Source organism: Diadema setosum, unplaced genomic scaffold (assembly GCF_964275005.1).
Source record: "Diadema setosum unplaced genomic scaffold, eeDiaSeto1 scaffold_48, whole genome shotgun sequence".
In the NCBI taxonomy this organism is placed as follows: Eukaryota; Metazoa; Echinodermata; class Echinoidea; order Diadematoida; family Diadematidae; genus Diadema; species Diadema setosum.
In genome coordinates this window covers 113,628-138,171 of record NW_027307674.1, presented here as the reverse complement: position 1 = coordinate 138,171, position 24,544 = coordinate 113,628, and the positions used below count along the sequence as shown (strand labels likewise).

General features: G+C 35.4%; 1 protein-coding gene across 1 annotated transcript in view; it reads left to right on the top strand.

Annotated features, from left to right (window-relative positions):
* Positions 1-22,865, top strand: part of LOC140245873 (uncharacterized) — a 35,923-nt gene extending 13,058 nt beyond the window's left edge. Inside the window, exons 3-10 of the mRNA XM_072325358.1 lie at positions 6,868-7,209; positions 8,221-8,346; positions 9,085-9,147; positions 11,871-12,047; positions 12,439-12,606; positions 19,355-19,442; positions 20,895-20,962; positions 22,564-22,865. Of these exons, the coding sequence (XP_072181459.1) occupies positions 6,868-7,209; positions 8,221-8,346; positions 9,085-9,147; positions 11,871-12,047; positions 12,439-12,606; positions 19,355-19,442; positions 20,895-20,962; positions 22,564-22,865 (1,334 nt within the window). The remainder of the gene's footprint in view (positions 1-6,867; positions 7,210-8,220; positions 8,347-9,084; positions 9,148-11,870; positions 12,048-12,438; positions 12,607-19,354; positions 19,443-20,894; positions 20,963-22,563) is intronic.
* The last annotated feature ends 1,679 nt before the right edge of the window (positions 22,866-24,544 follow it).

Genomic DNA, 24,544 nt, shown 5'->3' with positions numbered 1-24,544 from the left:
GATCAAATATTGACTGTTACATTCATATTGGTTTAACTCTTTCCTAGCAGTGCATAGTTAAAAAATTGAACTGAATATATTCATATATGCATATGCATATATTATATACATATATACATATATACATATATGCATATATTATATATATATATATATATATATATATATATATATATATATATATATTATTCATGAGGCAAATCTCTCCTTTGAAGAAGCTACACCCCTGTAGACAATGCCAGTGTATATCTTGGCGATCAAGGACTTAAAAACCAAAGATATAAAACACCTGTTTCTTGACCCTGGCCTAATCTAAGCATCAGTCACCGCCACAGGGGGAGGGGGGCCACCCGCGAGAGGAGGAGATTGTTTTGGTTTTGGCATGGGCTATGTAGCTCCATGGTGCGTGTGTGTGTACGTGTGTGTGTGTGTGTGTGAGTGTATACATTCAGTATTAATGCTCTCCTTCTTATTCCTGTATTTTCGTTATTTATGGGTCAATTTTTTTCGTTCGAAATTGAAAATGGATGACCATAGAATTTCTCAATAGAATATAAAATTGAAAACTTTAGAAAGAATAGAGAAAATTGAGTTCACTTTGAATGGTCTGCCACAGGCAGATATCCTTATCATGCTCTTACGTAATATGACAGCTGTTGTAGTCATTAAACCCTGGCTTGGCCTCCATGTTTGCCACGCCTGAGTAGAAAGTTAGTTTGCAATGGGCAAATACATATCCTCCCACTTCTCAAACGAGGACTCGTTAGGGGGGTATAGCACCCCACCAGCTTCGTGGTCTCGTCTCAAACGGAGGTTTGACGGTATGTCTGGAAAATGCGAGTACACGTACCTTACAGTATTTAGAGAGGAAGTCAGCTGTACTGGAGTGGGGAAGCAGTAGAAATCTACCTTTGCATTCTAATCATCTTAAAATCAAATTAAAATAAATCTAAGAGATATCGGAAACTTTTTGGAATTGGAATTGAATAAGTTGAGTTCATTTTTTGATACTGCTGTATCATTCGCATATAATGACAATTTGGTGACAAAAACGAAAAAGAAATTCCAAAAAACAAATATGTATTTTGGAAACAAATACAGAGGGTTAGGATGGACCCTGAAAAATACGTACAATGCCATCATAACATCATCATTTGTACATTGATTTGAAGATACGCACCATCTTATTTAAAGAAAATAACATTTAACAAATCATACGACTTGGAATAGCATACGACACCATCGTACTATGAAAAAGTATATCAAACGGATATTACTATGAGAAATTATATCAAACTTTTTTTAAAAGTCCTTGAAATATTGCCCATTTTAAATTTATTTCATTCTATTAGTTTATTCAGTTTTATTTCAACAAGGAAGCCCCATCAGTAGGTAGGTAGGCCTACTGTTCTTCCTGGGGGGCCCTGCACATACAAACATAACAGATGACAAAACAATGACATTTACACTAACTACAGCATGCTGTTCGTGGACAGGTACTGTTCTTCCACTGAATCCCATACACACAATAACTATACACTGACAATTATATACATACTAATCAAAGGACGATAACACCATGGTGGGTCTGCGTTTCTTAGCCAAAAGTTAACCGTAAGTTTCACCAAAAACTAAAACTATTGCTTTATGTGATTGATACCCCCACCTAAAGCAGAAAAAAATAACGAGCAGCAATTATTTTGAATGCCTTTTACTGAAAAAAAAAATATTAAATTTTACCATGCCAATTTATTGTTCAACAATTAAATAAACATTTTGCTCACTGATAATCACATTAAACGTATCTCAAGTCAAGTGCTCAAAACCTGAATAAGATAAATAGATCGGTAATTTCTATGACTGTCATTAAAAAAGCTGTTACCCTGGCAACTGTTTAATATGAAAAAAAAGTTTACACAACTGAGATTTCATAACCATCACATATCCCAAAATTATAATCAAATACTCAAAAGCTGAGAGAGGTAACTGACTTTACAATATTATTGTATAATTTCTATTCAATTTTTTTTTGTTACCATGGCAACACAGTTTTCAGCAATAACGAACAATAAATTTTACACATCTAAGTCATATAGTGGTAGCATGTGACACATTTCAAGCCAAATGCTCAAAACTCATACAATGAGTTAGTTAAATCAACTATGTTTTTGTATGATTTTTCATTCAAAATATGATATCACCATGGCAATTCAATGTTCAACAATGAACTAGGAAGCCTATCACATCAACCTGTTATTTGAAAGATCTTAAAAAAAAAGAAAAGAAAAACAAGAATAGTACCTGTAACCACGACAACACATACCATCCGTCAACTAAAAAAAGGTGGGTCTGCTCTCCAAAATACCGTAGTATGTGTATATTAAACATCAAATCACGCGCTCAAAAAATAAGGGAGCTCAGAGAGGGAAAAAAATGCATTTTGCATAATCTTAAAAAAAGAACAACACAGCTTATGAAAAAAAATCCAAATACTAAAAATGCAAAATAAAAAGAAAGATATCCCTTATCCAAATCTTGTATTTGGCAAACACACGTTTCAGTAGAATGTCATGGCCTATTAAAATCAGACTGCTGGGAAGATAACATTTTGCTTTCTTTTAGCTATCAGCTGTATATTTCATTCTTTTTTTGATTTTTTATTCATTGGCAATGTTGATTTAAGTCGAAAACAATCAATGTCATATGTTCCACCATCTATATTGCTGTTACTGGAGTATCATGCAAAAGCGCTGGAATCTGATATGTTTGTAGCAAACGATAAAAAATTAAAGTTAATAATTCAAATATGATATTTCCAGCCCGTTTCAAAAGTTTTGGTGAAAGCCATTAAAAGAAGCATCTTCTTCATTTTATCTTTTTATAGGTGTATCTGAGAAGTTTAAGTAAAGATCTTGATCAATTAGAATTACTTTTACATCTTTCGTCAGTCACTTTTTCAGTTATTGGTCTCTGCGAAACTTGGTTGCACGATCCACTTCATTCGCTTGTATGTATTGAAGGTTACACTCTAGTTTCAAAGGATAGAACACGCAAGCATGGTGGTAGTGTGACCTTGTTTGTTAAAGATGATGTTAAGTTTAATGTTATGGAAAAATTTTGCCAGGTTTCTGATATGATTGAACGTGTCTTTATAGAAATTGTTATACCAAATGCGAAAAACCTTACAGTTGGCGAAATTTACAGGCCACCAAATATTAATTTTAACGATTTTGTTGGTGTATTGCAAACTATACTTGACTCTCCCTCTCTCATGAACAAGCGTTGTATATTGATGGGAGACTTTCATATTAATCTATTTCATTATAATGAAAAGCCCCAGTGTCAGGAATTTTTTGATACAATGATGTACAATTCATTTACAACTTGCATCACGAAACCAACAAGGGTTTCTGATACAACTTCGTCACTAATTGACAACATACTTACAAATTTATCTCACGTTGCCGATCAAGGAATCATTGTTTCTGATATATCGGATCACTTCCATATATTTGTGACGTTACATGATATTTTTGAAAAAGTTCAAACAAATTATAATAAAAAGGGATTTCGAGTAATGTCACAACAACGTATACAAAGTTTGAAAATGAGTCTTGATCATACCGACTGGTCTGTTGTTTATAATACGAATGATGCTGATATAGCTTTTGATATATTCAATGATATTGTTTTGCGTTTATATGATGCTCATTTCCCAGTTTCTTCGATCAAATTGAATTACAAAAAAATCCCAAGAAATCTTTGGATCACAAAATCAATTTTGAGATCTATGAATCGTAAAAATAACTTATTTCATAGATATAAGTCTAGTGGCACAGAAGAAGCAAAACGCAAATACTCGGCTTACCGAAATACTTTGACTTCTGTGCTACGTAAAGCTAAAAAAGATAATTTTTCTGCACAATTTCAAATCCATAAAAATGATATCAAGTCTACTTGGAAAGTTATAAATGATGTATGAAAAAAAAATGATGGAAAGAACCTGGGAATTTATAAAATGATACAAAATGGAACGATAATTGATGACTCCCGTGGAATTGCTGAAGCATTCACCACGTATTTTGTAAATATTGGGTCAAATTCGGCAAGAAATATTCCACTAACGGAAAAAACATTTCATTCATTTCTTGTGAATCCCAATCCTAGTTCTATATTTTTCACGCCGGTAGATGCATTGGATGTTATTGATATTGTAAATAATTTTAAAGCTAAACAAAGCTCAGGCTATGACGGTATATCAATGTTTCTTCTTAAACAAATTATTTATGAAGTAGCCGCACCTCTGACCCATGTATTTAATTTGTCTTTAATGACTGGTGTTTTTCCTAGTAAAAAGAAAGTTGCCAAGATTATCCCCGTTTTTAAGAAGGGCAGACAGGACGACCTGGGCAATTATAGACCTATATCTCTTTTATCATCATTAAGGATATCTTAATAAACACTCAATTTGGTTTTCGCAAAAAAAAAAAAAAAAAAAACATTCGACTGCTTACGCCGTTTTGTTGTTAATAGATAAAGTTGTTCAAGCTATCGAATCTAAATCTCACACTGTTGGAGTTTTTCTGGACCACTCCAAGGCGTTTGACATAATTGATAATGAAATATTATTGTACAAACTGTCTCATTACGGGATTCGTGGCAGCGCCTTGGAGTGGTTCAGAGATTACCTCACAAATTGATCACATTTTGTACACATTAATGATTCTGATTCAAGAACAGCAAATATAACATGTGGTGTTCCACAAGGCTCCCTTTTGGGACCACTTCTTTTTTTATTGTGTACATAAATGATTTGCCCAGGTCGTCCGCACTCCTTTCTTTCCTCTTGTTTGCGGACGATTCAAATCTTTTTTCCTACTGAGTTACTTGATATGCTTAACTCTGACTTGAATCATGTTAACGATTGGATTTAAAGTAACAAATTATCCCTAAATCTAAACAAAACTAATTTTATGGTGTTTAGTAATACAATCACTTGTCTACCTGGCTTAATTTCAATCAAAGGAATAAACTTACAACAGACAAATTCAGTTAAATTTCTTGGCCTTTTAATTGATTGTAAATTATCTTGGCAGGAACAAACAAATCATTTATGTAAGTTATTATTAAGAAATTTGGGTGCTTTACAGAAGTTTAAGCATGTTTTCCCCATTACGTACCTTATATTCGACTTTGTTATTATCGTATCTTCATTATAACATACTGGCCTGGGGGAATTGTTCCAAAATACGCCTGGAGTCTATCTTTGGAATACAAAAGCGAGCTATAAGAATTATCAATTGTACCAATTATGCTTTCACTCCCATGTTTGTAAAAGATAAAGTTATACATTCCTACCCTACTAGACAGGACAATTCATTTCACTTTTCCCCAGTGAGAACTGCATTTGCTCTTAAAACAATTGTACATACAGGTCCGACATTTTGGAATAGCCTTGACTCTGACATCACTGAATCGTTTTGTTTTAAACGTAAAAAAATGTTTTAAACGTAAACTAAAATCCCTTGTGCAGGCTTATATCTAATAATACAACATGCAATTTTATTCGAACTCCCTCACCTTTATCAGATTCGTTGTTCATTATATGTATTCCAGGTTTTTCTTTTCGCTCTTTTTACTGAGTCATTTATGTCAAGGCTATTCCTGAATTAATGAATCATTATGTATCATGTGCATTTTTGCGCATTCCTACAGTTACGTAACTGTGTAGCTCGGGTGACAAGGAGTCTTCATAAGCGCAGCACAGGTGGCTACTTTGTATTTCGCTACGCTCTCGTATTTCTTTCTCTTGCTCTTTTTGCTCTCTTTTGTTTTACGTCCCTTACCTTCCTTTCATAGTTTTCGTTACTACGTTGTTTAAGAAGACCAACACTTTCATCTGTACAGGGACCTTTACATTATAAGCTTTGCTTTTAGTAGGTCCCCACAGTTCATGTTTGTCAAACTGTCTTCTCTTGTATTCTTTGTAATTACGACGCTATGTTCAATCTTATGTTCAGTCGATCGTATCATGTTATTTATGTTTTGAGACGTTGAACAATAAAATCAAATCAAATCAAATCAAATCAAACACTAGGGTAATGATACTTGCAGGGCTCCTCAGAATACTCGATGTCATTCTTACTGTTATTGTCATTTAAAATATCAATGAGGAATAGTTGGGAGTTTTGATTCTGAAAATTGGTTGAATTCAGCTTACAACCATTAAAAGATGCTGATGACCATATCTAACTATTGTTTACATAGGGTAACGGTCAATGTCATGGTCAAATGATAAACAGAGTTTATCGCTGATAAACACAGTTTATTAGAAAAACTGTGCTTATCAGTTGATAAACTCAGTTTATCAAAGAAAAATATTCTGTTTATCAGTTGATAAACACTGTTTTTCACTGATAAACACTGTTTTTCACTGATAAACACTGTTTTTCACTGATAAACAGTGTTTATCAACTGATAAACACAGTTTTTCTTTGATGAACTGTGTTTATCAACTGATAAACTCAGTTTATCAGATTGATAAACTCTGTTTATCAATTGATAAACAGAGTTTATCGCTGATAAACACAGTTTATCAGAAAAACTGTGTTTATCAGTTGATAAACTTAGTTTATCAAAGAAAAACTGTGTTTATCAGTTGATAAACACTGTTTTCACTGATAAACAGAGTTTATCGACTTTTTACACAAACGGCTTGCCATAGGAGTTTATTCATTTCGCATTGAAACTCTACATAATTATGCAATATAGAATATTTTCATTTCAGACACAACATAATGATGTTGTGTCTCAATTTTGATTTGATGATTTCATTCACTTCAAAGATTTGATTCCTTATTTTCATAGCCCTGGCATCAACACACGCGATTGAGGAATGCGTTGATACAAAGAAAGCCAAACCAGGCCGGTGTACGTACAGAACTCCGCCTAAAACAACTTCACTTACCCTAACGTGTGTTGTGAGTGGATTTAAGCCTAATATTTCCATGCTTTGGACCGACAACGCGGGAAAGAGACAGTATTCTGTTCTTTCACAGCAGACAAAACTTTCTGATGACACTTTTGAGCGGTTCGAAACAATCACTGTTTCAGCAAAACATGGGACGGAGCAAACCTTTATGTGCATGGCTACTGGAGAGTCTGTGAATGGAACGTCGACCAAAGAAATCACTGTTCTGCCTATTTCAGGTCTCGTAGATTTTCGTTTCATCTCTCTCCCTCTCGTTGCCTTTCTCGCTTTTATCACAAACACACACAGACACATAACATAGATTTACATATTACTATATGTACGTATTTTTGGTCATGTATATCTTTTTTACCTCGTTAATGCAAAAGGATATATTGATATCACCGAATGAGGACATTCGAAATTTAATATTATCCACATTGTAACAATGCATTCCCCGAAATGAGACGAAAGCATAGGGACAAAAATTCATCCCAGTGCTTTTAAATGGGGAAAAACGCAATTCTCCTTTTCTTATCAGGTTTACATGTTTTTATTAGTATATTTTTCTGTCTAGCATCTACTCACACCAATTAAAAACGTATAAAATCAAGACATATTGATTTATCCAGGTTGACAAAAAAGTCTTCATATTGATAAGTACATGTATGTACCGTGCATATTTTAGAGTTTTATGTGGAAGTATTCTTGTTTTAATGATTTATGTTAAGCTCTGTAGGGTTTTTTGTTTAGATGAATTAAAAAAAGAAGAAGATGAATAAATCAAAAGCACTTTTACACAAGTATAGATGAAGGCATATCAGAGAGTAAGTAAATTGTCATAGGCTACAGTGACTATAGTCCACTTCCTGGACTACGGATTGTATGGACTTGACAATTTTATTGTCAGTTATTTCAATAGTTGATTCGATTCATTTTTTAAAAATATTTAGACAGGGATGATATATATCCTAACGACGCATTGGTATGCAAATTGGAAGAACCACAATGTAGATGTTACGAATGCAATTATTTCCCTTGATTATCGATTCGCCCAGGAGTTGGGGTAAGTTGACAGAAGGTTGCATTCATTACATGTAAAACGGTATTAAATTTTGTTAAAAAAAAACACGAAAAAACAAAACAAAACAAAACCAAAAAAAAAAAAAAAAAAACGTCATTTGTCACTGCAATCCTTTCAGGTGTGAGAGATGGTCGTATTCATTTTATTGCATCATTTCCATTTTCAGGACCTCGCAATCGTTTGGTAATCTTTGTTGGAGTAGTCGCTGGTGGGGTTGTTGCTGCTGTCATTCTCTTCCTCCTTCTTGGAAAATGTTTACAGAAGTGCTGCCCAAACTATCTACCGCGAAAAGGTGTGCGGAATGAAATGCATTTATTATAGCCATTACTATGTGTGTAAAGTAATCACTCTTGATCTACTTTTTTTCCCAGAAAGAAAAAAAGAGCTATACTGAGAGCATGTATGTGTTATTATATATTTAGGTTTGAGAAAGTCCTCCTACAAGGCGGAATATGGGCAAAGTTGTTATCACGGATGGATATGAACACGTCGAACAAGTATAGTTCACGTATCAAAGTCAAATGTTTTCCCCCACTTCTTTTGGATTCGACTTGGGCGAACTTATTTACGTCACTCATGATATACTACCCTATCACTTGATTTCCATGGGACTGTGATAAATTTAATCACGCTGGTAATGGTCTTTCTTCAGATCTACCTGAGGTAGCAATTTCACTCAATTCAACCTAAAACGGTTGAATTTAGATACAGAACAAAAACGAATACACATTAATAAGAAGACATAATAGTAAGCATAACGCTGTGAACATTTTAACGTCCTTCACTATTATTTTGTGTTATTTTCATTTATTCAGATCATGAGCTTTCGAATGACGTGTGATTTCTCCCTCTGTTAAAATAAAAGAAAAGGAAGAAGAAGCGAAACTACGAATTGGTATAAAATTTTGCCATGATACAGCTTCGATTTAAACAAATGTTCAAATAATTCAAATTACTATACTCATATCCACAGCCATAAACGTATTTTTTGGTTCTTCTCCCGCCTCTTTGTTTTGTTATTCTCGAACAGGATGTGGTTGGAACCCTTGCTGGTGGAGAAAACCGGAGTCAAGTCCTGAAGGAGAACATCTGAGTATATAAAAAATACACATATGAAACCTTGTAACTTGCATTATATTTGCTTTAAAAAAATGAAGGTCGTGCATTTTTTAGTATTTAATAATTTACCGTCCATATCGTTATTATTGTCCTCACAAAATTCGGTTATGTCTTGTCAAAGTGTAAAGTTTCCGTTCAGGAAGAGTGCACATGCATGCACGGTGTAGGGGCCGAACAAAAAAAAAAAAAAACAAAAAAAAAAAAAAAAAAAAAAAAACACCTGGGAAGATTTTGTACCCCACAGAGGATCGTGCACAAATGCAGAGAATGAGCTAGCTTGCCCACATATCGCACGAAGAACAAATGGGTGACCCACGACGTACATACACCTTAGAACGTCACGGAACCATTTATGTGACGGATCAGTTGGAGCAATGTCGATATTCGTAAAACATCACTTTGATTCCCTGTTCATATACTGTAGATGTGCTGTAGATATCCTGCAGATATGCGTTAATCCTAACTAATATGGCCGTTCTGTGCGTTTGTCATCCATAACTACATGCGTTTTGCCCGGTAGTGCAGTACAGATACAGGAGATAACGTACAAGAGAAGGGTCAGATCGCGCTATCCGAGAAAAAAAAGTAAAAAAACAAAAAACAAAAACGAAAACAAAAACTGCCGTGCTTGCACATTGCCCTGGACAAAGTTTTCTGTCCCCTCTGGTGGAAATCACCGGAAGATAAATGTCCATCCAAGGGTTAAAAAGGACATGAAATGCATGCGTTAGCAATAAATCACGGATACAAAAAAAAAAAAAAATCGACTTTGTTTCTCATTCCTTTGCCTTATCCAGGAAATTGTGATGGGGGAGGAAACAAAAACTTTATTTTTTTTCCCTCTAGATTGACGATTTGAACAAAGAATGAGGAAAATATGGCCCGTTTGTTGCACGACATCAGCCTACCCGGCAAAGTAAAACAAGGACTTAAAGGGAAGATAAACCCCAAGAACAATGTGGATTGAGTGAAACAGTCAGTCCGCAGCACCCGATAATTCGCTCGTATTTATTCAACTCGTATGCAAGCCCGCTCTAGGCTTGCATACGTAATAAGCTGCGTAAGGGGATTTTGTCCTTGGGCTTTCGGCAACAAATATACACCTTATGTTCACAAATTTGGTATCAAATTCAAGGAAAATATGTAATCTATCGTCACATGTTACTCAAATTATTGTAAATGAAAAAATCATAGCGTAATTTGAGCTTGAAAAACGATGAAAAAAGTAATTCGTGCAGTACACGTTCAAGACGTCAAAAAAATATAAAATTCACCTTGCGTCTCAATGAAAATGCTTTATTTGGTAGTCCATCTCCTAATCTTTGTATCCATGTAAATATCTTGACAATTTGTTGCTTAATCCGGTCAGGAACCAGTAGAATATACATCGATGTCAGTGCTGATCAGCTTGAAACCGTGTAATCTCAAGAGTAAGCTCTCTCATTGGACAGCGCTTGCATTCAGCGCTTGCATTACGTCATTACGCTGCTACATAACGGTTTCATGCCACTTACGGTTTCTTGGCACGCGTGTAGTTCGAGCGCTGAATGCAAGCACTGTCCAATCAGAGAGCTCTTATCGCGCCACTGTTGACTTTGTGTGGAGCGTACTTCCGGCTTAGGAGTGAATTTTACAGACATTTCAAAACGAAAAAAACTAGTATAAATCATGCTTGCGTCTCCTTGACTCCAATATATGATGAGCATCTAAGTTTCCTCTCTACGAAAAAGCCAAAATCAGAAACAACAGTTTCTTAATCCGGTCAGGAACCAAAAAAGAACTTTAGACGACAAAATCTTCCGTGAAAAGCAGGTAAAATTTACGCAAATTCAACTGATTATTTAGTCATGATAAGATCCGATGTTATACCCAAATTTAGTATCAAAATAAAGATCTAAGACTGGAGAACAATTTACCGTGACTTGTAGCCATGACAAATGTATGTACAAGTCGCTACACTGTGAAAACCATAGCCCTATCAAAGTCTCGCAAAATCTCGCACGACGAGACACCTTTCGAACGCAAAGATCGTCAACGAGAGTGCTGAATAAATCTTGCTGGATCGGCTCATTAGCATACGTGCTGCGGACTGACTGGAAAGCAGCAACATTAGTAGAACACATCAGTGAAAGTTTGAAGAAAATCGGACAATCGATGCAAAAGTTATTAATTTTTAAAGTTTTGATGTTGGAACCGCTGGATGAGGAGACTACTAGAGGTTATGACGTATGAGTGGACAACAATACCAAGAAAATATACAGAAAATTCTGCAAAAAATCCATTTTTCATGAAAATTACAAATTCCATCAACTTGATATTGATATATGTTAAGGGTAGCAATTATTCCCCCTGCTTTCTGAATGCGGTTGGTCCATTGTTTTTTCATAATTCTAGAAAAGTGAATTTTTGTTGCATTTCCTTTATATTTTCTTTGTATTGTTGTCCACTCATACGTCATATCCTCTAGTAGTCTCCTCATCCAGCGGTTCCAACACCAAAACTTTAAAAATTCATAACTTTTGCATCGATTGTCCGATTTTCCTCAAACTTTCACTGATGTGTTCTACTAATGTTGCTGCTTTCACTCAAACCACATTGTTCTTTGGGTTTATCTTCCCTTTAAACGTCATGTGCACATGCGTCAGGGCCTCGTGCATTTCATTTGGACCTGTATGATTACTTCCATTTTTTTTTCAGTGAGCAGTCCAGCTGAGAAAAGAGAAAACCTCCGACGGAAAATAGAGCAGTATTCACCAGGATCGACGTCTAATATCCGTTCCGAGGCTCTCCCATCGAAGGTGAACATCAGTTTGTTTGGTGAAATGGCTGCTGGCAAATCTTCTTTCATCAACTCTCTCAACTTTGCTTATAAAGGTACGGAGGTGTAAATCTTTTTACATTGTCTGTTTATTTTTTACATTATAGAATACAGAATGAAGTCATATTCACAACTTTACAGATAAGTGGCAGCGCCAAACATAATTCTCGTTGATGCTCTTTTAATCAAGAGTTATCTGTCTAGCGATTTTGTATATATTCAAAGTGAAACTTTTTCGCATGGTATATGCAATTTCAGTTATACTTCATCCGTAGACAACACTTGAGACACCACTCCAAATGCACATAATGCTTAGGGTCGAGGATAGTAGTTTAATCGTTCGGAGATTAAAGAGAGAGAGAGAGAGAGAGAGAGAAAGAAAAAAAGAAAAGTTGGTTCTGTACAAATCCATAAAACTTGCAATGTTTGTGGTCTGTGTATGGACAGGAGAATATTCCATTGTGACAGAAGAAGGGCAAAAGCAACGTGGAGGAGGGATGACGAAACTTCGCTTCCATCACACATTAACTGGGAAAATTGACTTGATCGACAATAGGGGAATGAAAGACTTCTCTGTTAACGAGCACATATTTAAACGACTTCAGGAGGAGTGCAGTAAGTATTAATTAATGTAAACATTTAGCACTTGACCGAAAGAGCTGTGTTAATAGCACATATTGCGGGTAGTCCGTTCGGAAATTCGACCTATCATATTATATCATGACACGAACAGGTGTGAAATGTCTTCTGCGAAGGTCTACAGTTATGGTATACCGGACTCAATTGCAGTGATGGGGTATACAGTTGTATAGGTCATTAAGGTAGAGCCAATGATCAAGATTTCAACGTTTCTCAGAATATAGTGTTGCATGAGACGTTTAAGGACTATTTGTGACCTTGCATCACAAAACGAACAAAAACACCCGAGACACGAATTTTTAGGTAAGAACAGATTCTGAAAAAAGCAGAATCTAGGCTTTAAAATGATGTATAACTCAATCAAAATGGACGAATTTAAACGAGAGCAAGAAATCGTAAACTCTGGAGAAGCGTGAACTGAGAAAAGAGGCTCTGAATAAGTACAGGGTTATTCAAGCGTTTAATCTCTTCCAAGCCGTGATAGCTGTGCGATGAAAGGGACAAAACATAAATGTATACCATCGGAGCAATAGCAATGAAGGGATTATCAGATTAAGTTGAAATTAAACATTACCTATAGATACATTCTGTCCATGATTACTGCTAACTTTTGAAGCAGTAGCATAATCCTTTTAAAGTTTTTGGAGTTGATGGTTAGGAGTGTGTAAATGATTTCAAGTCATGAAAAGTGGTCTTGAGTTCTTACGTAAAATCAAGATGTGCAACTTTTGTTGGTTTTGTGATGCAAGGTCACGTTTGGTGCATTCATTCTACCCACCCACAAATCATGCACATAGTGTGTATGAGGGTATGATTTTTATCAATTACTGTGAGGTCGGTTGGCCCGACAGTTGGTCGATCAGTCGGTTCGATTCACAAGATGTTGCAACATCTTGTGAATTGAACTACTCCTTCGCTTTCTTGAGCAATTGACGCCAAATGTGGCACGTATGGCGGTTGTAGACGCCTCTTTCTTCAGTATCGCGTGAGTGTGAGGAAGTATGTTACCGTGGTAATAACATTTTGTTACTACAAATCATACATATGTGGATTGACCTAACTTTCTCAGTTTTTATGCCTCCGCCACACAGTGTCGCCGGAGGCATTATGTCTTCGGGTTGTCAGTCCGTCCGCTCTTTCGTGCGTCTGTATTCAGTTTTGTGGACAGCAAAACTTCAACACAGTTTGAGGTATCCTAATGAAATTTGGTATATGACTGAATGAGTGAACAAAGTTGTGCCAGTCAAGTTTTTTTTTTTTTTTTTTTTTTTTTTTGCACATGATAAAGGTAAAAGTTCATGGTCAAATTCTTGACATTGCACTTCTTCACTCATATGTATTCAATGCGTCAAGGTATTTTTTTGTTTTGGACCATGGTCAAATGTAAAGAAAAAAAAGCCAAAAGTGTGAAAATATAAAAGGTTCACTTTTTTTTTCTACATATGTCTGAAATGGCTTAAGATATCTTTATGAACTTTGGCATATGAATGTATGAGTGAACAAAGTTATGCCTCTCAAAATGTCACACTCTTGAAATTTCAAAGTTTTACCAATACGTATTTTTATCCATTTTTGTTTTTATTAGGTGATCCGAGTATCCTCTCGGATCACCGTCTGTATCTGTACTGATTCTTTGGGTGTTCTTCTTCTTCTTCTTTATTTCTCCTCAAAAGTTGTGTATCGATTAGCTCAGAAAGTGCTCTTCCTATCAATTTCAAATTTATGCCATATATGTATCATGTCCCAAAGACGACACATTTTATAAAATCATAGTGATCAGTCGACCGTGACGTCACTATGACGTCATTATATGAAAACACATTTTCATGCAAATCTCATTAATGGAATGGAATTTTTCAATGAAATTTACGTCACATATGTGACCCTGCACCTCAAAACAAACAAAACGTCGCCAGACATGAATTTTTAGTTAAGACCATATTCTGAAAGAGCAGACTTTAAGCTTTAAAATGATGTATAACTCAAATCAAATGGACTCTCCTAACCTATCTAAATATTGGAAAGAAAGCACAAACTCAGGAAAAGTGTGAACTGAGAAAAGAGGCTCTGAAGTACAGTGTCTATTCAAGCGCTTAATCTTTACCAAACCGTGCTGGCTGTGCGATGAATGGGACAAAAAACAGGAAGTAAACCACCAGAGTAACAACAATGAAGGGATTATCAGATTAAACTGAAATTAAGCATGCCTCATTAACACATTCTGTCCATAATTAATGCCAACTTTCAAAGCAGTAGCACTATCCCTTCAAAAGTCATCAAAGTTGAAAGTGAAGAGTGTGGACAAGGTTTTTCGGAAATGAAAAAGGGATTCTAAAGACACACCTAATCACACTATTCTACCAAAAATGTTCGAGATAAACTGCTAAAAAAACACACTTTCCTGCCCGTTTTATGATTCCAAATTTTAGCATAATGTAAAAGAAGAGTTGCTCTTTCAGAAAACATGAGAAAGTCAAGTTCGGCTAGGTTGACCCATTTCACTTATTTTCAGTCCTCACGCAAAATCAGTGTGTGCGACTTTATGTTCGTTTTGAGGTGCACGGTCACATATAGTTCAAGTCAAGCTGATTCTACTCGTATTCTCAAAATTCATCTATACCCTTAAAACGTGCGCGTACGCGCGCGTTGAAAAATTTGTATCCTCCAATCGAGCTTTTTTTTTTTTGTCGCACACGTTTCAGACCATTTGGAGCATTTTTTGAAAAATTGAAAAAATCGGACGGACGCATACGCGCGCGCGCATATACGCACACACAGCTCATATGCAATAGAAATTTCCCGTTTTTTTACACTTACCGGATGCCTAAAATGTCATGGAATATTTCTACCAAGTTTCAAGTCAATCTGACTCAATATGACGTCATACGGGTCCGTTAAAGTTGAAATTCCGCGCGCGCGTCAATGGTGATATACAGTGCAACAATGCCAAAAAACCGCCAATTTTAAATCCGAATTTACTCGCCAGGATGGACAATGACCCCCCAGTTTCTTGACATATTTTGAAAGCTGATGAGTTGTACATGTCATTCCATGGGTTGGCAATGCTGGAAAAATGATGAAAAGATATCAAATTTCTTAATGAAATAAAAAGAGTAAGTTTTCAAAATGACGTCATCAAATTTCAAGTTTACTCGAACGTATCTCACTTATCCTTGGCCAATTATCACCCAGATTTCAGTATGCTGTAGCTAATTTAATACTCTATAAGTTTTACTATCAAAAATTTCGCTGGATTAAGTCTTCTCCTCGTAAAAATGGATTGAAGGTAACCTTGTCAAATTTGACCCATTTGCGAGTTATCTCTATGGGAGTGCAGTTTTTCTTGAAATGAAAATTAACATGACTGTCTTTATCGAGCACTAGCTCACTTATGCTTCGATAAATTTCTCCCAGATTTTAATATGTTGTAGCTGAGACTTTGGGCTATCGTGTGTGTGCCTTTCGTTTTTTCATATGATGTCGGGATCACGTCAATAAACTTGGTTGAAATTAAAGCTTATCTTCGATGTATTGAAATATTTCTTTCTTTCTGCAACTTTCTTTGCAATAACTCAAGAAAAACATACTCTATCAACACCATATTTTGCAGATGCTTAGTTCATGTCACGTACATTATTTCATAAAATGACAACTACTTGATCAGACGCCACCTTGGGTATGTAAATTAGGGTCAAAGGTCATAAATGTTTCACCCTGTATCTTGGTAAATACCTGTCCTAGCTTTCCCATATTTTGCACACGTCAAGACCATGTTACAAGGATCATTTCACAAAATTACCACTTTTTGCTCAGATGCCATCTTATCTGTGCAAAGTGGGGTCAAAGGTCATATGTACTTCTTTCTTTATCTTCATTATGACGTGTTACCTCTATTGGAGGGAATTTTTCTAGATGTGAAAATTGACATGATTCTCTTTATCGAGCACTAGCTCACTCACCCTTCAGTGAATTTCTCCAAAATTTAAATATGTTGTAGCTGAGACTTTGCGCTATCGTTACTTTGCCTTTTATTTGTTCATACGACATCGAAATCACGTCTAAAAACTTCGCTAAAATTAAAGCTTAGCTACGATGTACTGTATTTTCATATTTCTTTTTGCAACTTTCTTTGCAATAACGCAAGAAAGACATTCCCTATTACCCCCATATTTTGCACATGTTTAGTTCATGTCACGTACATTATTTTATAAGATAACAACTACTTGATCGAACACCATCTTGGGTAGGTAAATTAGGGTCAAAGGTCATAAATGTTTCATTCTGTATCTTCGTTATAGTGTATACCGAATTTGGTACCAAAGATGGCAGACCTCTCTCTCTTTTCTAAATGAGAATCCAAACATTACACGGCCAATGTCATTAAACACAGATGAAACCTGTATGGTCATGCCTATTGCGATCAGGACTCGAATCATCGATTAAAAAAAAAAAAAATCGGATCACCTAATTTGTCAGTCTTGACAAATTCCAGGTCTAGTTTTATTCATTGGTATTTAAAAGACTGATCAACTGTACCCAATAAATATTTAACAGAATCAGTGTACAAATGAGAATGTGAACTATGATGAAAGACATGTACACTGTGCTTACAAGCACACAACATGATAACGCCTCACTGTTTGTTTGGTTTTTTATACAGCGCATACATGCATTACCAGATAAATATTATCTAGGCAAAGTTGTGGGCCGTTGGATCATGTATAGGCAAAAGGTGAAAAGTCAAGTCGAATGTGATAAAAATATATAAATTTTTTCTCATACATCGCAGAAATGACTCTAGTTATCCTCTTCAGTTTGGGGATACAGGCATATTAATTTGCTGCCTGGCAGTGATGTTTTTTGTTGGACTCCTTGATTCAAAGGTGAAAGTCAGGTTGAAATGCTGAAATCCTACTTTAATGCAAGAAAGTTACTTTTTTCCCATACTAGATGATTATTCAATGCATAAGCTTAATGAAACTGGGTATTCATGTATTACTGCAAGATGATTTAGCAGGGAAATATTTTGGCCATGTGGGTCAAAAGCTCACCAAGCATTTGATTATTTGACATGAGATTTTGAACATAAATAGTTACTGTAATTAAAAAAAAAAAAAAACTTTCAGTTTAAGCTTTTAGCTTATTCCCTCCTTTTTCAGCATTTGCCCTGAAATTTTGCACATAATGATTATACTGAACTATGGCATACTTTATCTTTCTTCAATGCCATATAATGGGTTGCCATGATTAAAAAAACAAAAACTTTTTTTTTCTCTTAGGAAGATCATACAAATTACCAGTTGATTTAGCGCATTCCCTCGATTTTTTTTTTTTTTAAATATCTAACTTGAGGTTTGGAACTTTGATGACTTTGTTTAATACCAATACAAATTGTAAATGAGCAAATCAAACCTTTGTACAAACCGTTGCATTCTAACAGCACATATAAAACAAAAAAAAAAGCATGAAACAATATTGTGGATTGCACTAACTCTCTCAGGTTTAGGTGGGGTATTAATAACATTCAGTGATAGTTTATGGTTACAACATACTTCTTTAAATAGAGAGTTGTAGGGATCAAATTAGCAGAATATATAACACTCAACATAATGCACTAAAAATGCTATATACCATTCTTGAATCTCTATAAAGACACTCTTCATGAATTAAGATTCTGTTAATTTTTACCGTTGTTCTCTGAATAATTCACGTCCAATTAACAGTCTCAATAGAGCTTCATGCTTCAGAAAAAAAGTACCGGCAAACAAACACTCAATTGCACGGGAGTTGTCGGAGTTCGAAAGGAAGTACGAAATGTGGTATAGTCTGCATAAAAAGAAAACAGGTTTGCTTGCTTGGTTGATGACAGGTAATATATATATATATATATATATATATATATATATATATATATATATATATATAGTGCGATGATGGTGATACTCGTACCGTACGCCTCTGTCATCTTAGGAAGAATTATAGTCGAGAGACAATGTAATGATGACAAAAGATGTCGCATGAAGCCGGCTGTTACGAAGCTTTCGACCTTGGAGGAAGACCAAGGTCGAAAGCTTCGTAACAGCCAGCTTCATGCGACATCTTTTGTCATCATTACATTGTCTCGACTATATATGAAGAGTTTGTTCGCAAAAACCGATAAGTCCATTTTTGAAGATTTTGAAGTACGGTCTCTGTCATAAAGTACAAAATAATACCTTTTAAATTATATTTTATTAGTCACTTCATATAAAGGTACATTTTTCAAGTTATGGTCAAAAGAAGCAAAATTTTTCCTATTATTCTCTTTATTTTTCTTGACCTTTAATCGCAAATATCTCCATTTGGCAAATGTGGACTTATCGGTTTTTGCGACCAAACTCCTTATATATATATATATATATATATATATATATATATATATTCATTTATAATGTCATAACAAGATTTGAAAGGGAATTGGATGAAAAAGCATGGCACGCAAGGTATACGTGTGTAATGCTGTCTTGTTCTATGGCACGTTATAATTTTGCTGCCGTCGTACATTCTAAAGTTGCGACTTCAAGATTAAAAGAATGAGACAAGAAGTTGGGCAGAAAAAAAAAAGTGGACTATGAAGCAGAATACGTACATTCAGGTGCATTAAAAGGATGGGAAGGTGGTTAATGACGATAATGCCAGCTACTATAATGGTTATTTTCTTCATTGATTTTGGTTGTATTCGCAGACGGGAAACGCAGCATAAATCCCTCAGAACGTGTCGAAAGAAGCAAGGATGAAGAATGTCATTGCGCTGTGTTTGTCTATCGTGACAGGTGAGAGATTACTTGCATGTGATAGGTCCCTTGGTGACAAGAGTTCGATATAAAGTATAACTCGGTACAAATCAAATCCAAAAGCATAATTTCATATTTAACACCGTCCTTCATACCTTTTCAAAAAGAAGTTGGCAAAGGCATCAAGCTGCATTCTTCACATGAGATAAGTCACGTCAATGACGCGGTGCCGTGTAAAACCGTGTAAAACAAAATATCAAGGGTAACGATGTCACTTAGAAAAAATAAATGTCATTGTAAAACTGTTACAGAAGAAAATTTGATTTGAAAAATAATGTTGGAAAGAAAAAAAAAAACATCGGGAGAAAATGTGACTATCAAAACGACAAGGGGTTAAACGTTGTTAAGATTAATGTAGTAGTGAAACTGTATAGCACAACAACAACATAAAAACAATCATAAAAGATGTAGCATGATAATATCTGAACGAAAAATCGAAAAGAGGTAAAGCATCGGAAGAGAATGATTTTTGTAACAGAAATTATAGTTCAGAGAAAAATGTGTTAAGTTGATAATATCGTCAATGACGGAAGCTTCTAAGGACTAACTATTTGCTTGATTAAGATAATTTTGTTTCAGTTGTAACGTTAATGAATTGAAACAATGATGAAAGTGGAAGGTAAAATATTTTATGCAGAAAAAAAAAGTAATGGTTATGAAAATAAAAACAATTATCTCCTTTAAAGCTTGTAGTCCACGAAGGAGAAATATATATGTGACCTGACGGACGGATTAGAAATGTTCTTTATTTTCGTTTGCTTTCTTGTCAAAACAAATCTAGGTCATGCATGATGCATGTTTATAGTTATTGGTTCAATGAATCCAAAGTTACTGTTTAGAGGCTGCAATTTCCTCAAGGAGATTAAAATGTAACTTGCACGTTCTTATTGCTCTCAGTCATTATCGACATCTTTGCCTCCGATATTTTTACCCATGACATGTTTCCAACCATCATTAAATGAAACTCAATATTTTCCCTGACGTTTTTACTAACGACAATTTCACCGTGACTTTTTTATGCGAGGTATTTCCCATAACTTTTTTTTGAACGAATTGTATCATTAATTCTTCGTTGTTTTTTTTTCGACTGAGTAATCTAACTCTTTGTCTTAATTCCCATAACAATTCTAATGTTAATATTTTTCTTCCAGCCGTTAAAAATATTCCCGAAGCGGTTCAGCTGTGGCTACATCGAGCACATTGCATTTATGAATGCTAAATAGCGGTTCAAATCAAGACTGTCAGTCATATCACATGTGCCCATTTGGTGTAAAGAAATGGAAACTTGCGTTACGTGGTAATTACATCATTGTCAGTTTGAGTTATCGAGTCTGTGCCATGTAAAGGAATGTCGATATTTAAAAAAAAAGAGTAGATGAAAATACTTGAAATGCAAACATTAGTAGATATCCACATGGTTTACTCTTTCAGTGATATCGCGAGAAATGCTGCGACCACATTCATCAGAAGATTCTCCGAGATGGTGAGGGATAATCTTTGTAAGTATAAGATCCACAATCGTGGCATGTTAATTATCGAGTTGAATGTTAGACGGTGATTGGTCAGGTGATTAGATAATGTGATACACCAAATTGCGAGGGACTAAATGGATAGTAGACGAACTGGTAGGGAGGTTGCTAGACAACTGGTTGTGGACGAAACAGGATTAGACCTTTTGGGTTGATACTAACCGGTATCAGCAAAAGTGGAAGTAGACCAAGTGACAGATCATCAAGCCTTTACGGCTTGCGGAGGATAATGTTTTCGTTTCCGTATGTTGGTCTTTGAGTCTATCTTTTTGCCTGTTTGTTTGTTGTGTACGAGACAACTCGACAACGGATGAGCGAGGGTTTGTTTCCTCATTTCTTTTTTTTTTTTTTTTTTGCCTTGAGTGTTTATACTGAGGCAAGAAAGAAACAATTCTAGGGGGTCCTAAGGTCAAAGGTCAAATGACGTAACGGCAAAAAGGGCATGGAATTAATTCCCCAAATAACTCATAAACGGATGGCCGGATTTTCACCAAACTTGCAGGGGTAGTAGCAGAGAAGTAAGAAAAGAATGATGTGATGAGGTGATGGGACTATCAGGTAAAGGTCAAAGTCAATAAAGACAGTGTAATCTCTCAAGAACTTATGTAAGGATAATCGGATTTTTAAGCAAACTTTGTGTATATAATAAAGAAAGAAAGAAAATGTTCAATTTGGGGTTCATGACATCAAAGGTGATAGGTCAAAGTGGCTCATCAAGACATAAGCTTAGTTTCCCAATAACTCAACAATCTACATGTATTATCAGCCTTTCACTAAATGTATTGCGTAGATGTCTCCATAACTCTTTATTTTTGTTGAAGATACTGCCTCCGAAATGGCGATTTTTCAATCCTGGCTGCTTGACGGAGGTTTGCTCTTTCTGTGTGCTCGAGTTGTTGTATATATCGTCACCTCTATGTTGATTTTGTTGGTTTAGCAGCATCTAATGAAAATTAAAGTATCGTAAGAAAAGAGAGACTTTGAAAACAACATATTACATGAAAGAGGAGATGCATCATTGTGACAAAGAAGGACCAGACATGAAGCAGACATGAGAAATCTTGTGGATCTGGTTTGGTCGAAACGAACGTGATAGATGATGGACACAGACCAAAGACTTTTTTTTTTTTTCAAGCAAGGCTGTTTTCACAAGTGCGGAGACCGTGCAATTTTAATCACGACTCTCATTATGGGCATTGCTGAAAAAGTGATTCGAATGACAGATTTTTTTTTTTGTGTGTGTGTGTGTGTGTATGCTAAATAGAATCACCATATTGTTTAAAATAATAAAATACAAATTCGAGTTCACATTAGAGTGTCTACTACTTTTTACGATTCCTTAGGTGATTAAACTTGCTTTTGACTGTCCCACTTTATTACATAAAATGTCACATGAAATGAAATGTACGACACAATAGAATACTGAAGGGAAAGGAATAAAACAGGCGTAATCAGGCTTATCAGAATATAAGATCTCTTGAGTCAGCAATTGTAATTTCGAACATTGGGGCTCGTCGTTTCAGCTGCATTTTTGTATATCTCTCTTTCTCCTTGTGTTTTAATTTCCCCAGACACAAGTCCCATCATTGTGATAACCCATAAGAACTCATTCACTCACCCTGAGAGTCTTCGTCAGGAGATATCTGACACGCTGGGTGAATCAACGGTATTAATGTTTGAGAATTACACCTCTAAAAATCATGAAGAAGACGTCAAGAAGGACGTGGACTATCTAGAGTTCCTCTGGGCTGCTCTGCAAATCTGTGATCGCACGATCTATCAACGCCAGATCAAAGAGCGAGAAACGCCTGTTCGAGAAACATGGAAGGAGTGGTTTCGCAGGATGGCCGGATCTAGTTCTGCTGAACATTGAGTTGTAATTGGGTGTATATCAACGTTTCCTAAAAGCATAATGTGTTATTGGTAAACCTATTAGTAACCTTAACCGCCCAAAACTGCCCGTCAGATAGCCTTTTAATAGTTTGTTTTATTATTCTTTTTTTTTTCGTATACAATTTATAATTCCGTAATTTGAAAGAGGTCAAAGGTTAAAGGCATAATTTACCATTTGCAGATGAAAGCATTAGTGCTTTAAAATAGTTCTAAAATGTGAGTTAGGGATAGAAACAACCACTGTCAAAATTTGAATCCGTATAATCGATGTTAAGTGTTGTTAAATACACGAAATGTGAACAATAGTTATAATAAAAATGTTTCCAGACTAAACCGTATACGGTTACGGTTTATTGAGAAAAACCCTGATATTTCCTTATATTTTAGGTTTTATTGCAAATATTTCATATGGTAGGATGTTTTATGATACAACAGACCTACACATATGCATCAAATGTGATATCTTGAACATTTTTGAAATCACTGCTCCCAAAGGTAAACTGGACCTTTAATAAATGTATTTTTGATTTAATTTTGTGACACACAGATCTTTCGGTAAAGCATTGAGTTGTGAATACAACTCTTTAACTATCATGAAATAAACAAGTTTCATCATTCACCAGGTGAAACCAAGAGTACATGTATGTGTTTCTTCATGAAAAGACCTCAGAAAAAAAGGTGAGATTTTGTGTTTTCTTTCTACCACTCTTTAAAAATGTTTGAAAGCAGATGTTCTCCATGGATGTATGACTGTGTGTGTGTGTGAGAGAGAGAGAGAGAGTGTGTGTGTGTGTGTGTGTGTGTGTGTGTGCGTGGAGGTAGATCTAAAAAGCGAAGCTGGAAATGTAGCGGTGCAATTTGGATTCTGAATTGTTATTGAATTTATCTTCCAGTTTTTATTTTTTCTGGCTTTTATTTGGTGATGTAAATTTTCATTACGTCACACCATTTTACACTACCTGTGCTATTTCCTTCGTGGCCTCTGTTAGGGGAAAAATGAGTCACAACTAAGATCGTAGAATTTGAATGCTGTAGAAAAAAAAAAGAGATATTAAGCGAGGTTAAATTCATAATGACTAGAATAAGTTCACTCCAAATCCATAATTGTGAAACTGCACCGTAACGACATTTACTTGTACACAAGTTTATATACATACAAATTTACAGTAGTTATAATAATGACTTTTTTAAGAGACCTCGAATTGTAACGTATACTGATAGCCATGCCTTTTTTTCTCTCTTTACGATTTGTCAAATATCTTCCCCACTGTTGACAAAATATTTTGCAGTGTGTTGAGAACGAACTATTTGTAGACGTTTTCTATGTATTTATCAGAGACCAGTTTAAAAGCCTTTATAATCTATTATGATTATGCCATGGATTCATGTATAATACCCGTATCCGGGCAATTACCCCCGTCTAATTACTGGTTAATGGTAAGGTTAGAGTAAAGATGAGGGTTGGGTTCAGGATTAGGATTAGAATTAGGGCCATGGGGAGGGTCCGGGGTAATTGCCCAGGGGGTGATAGCCCTAGACCAGCATGATAATGCCGCCTTACCAGAAAATAATTGCATTCTTTACATGTTAGTTGTATATATTTTGTTTTGCACAATGGCATGCATGGGTCAGTTAAAAGTAAAATATTGATTACACGTA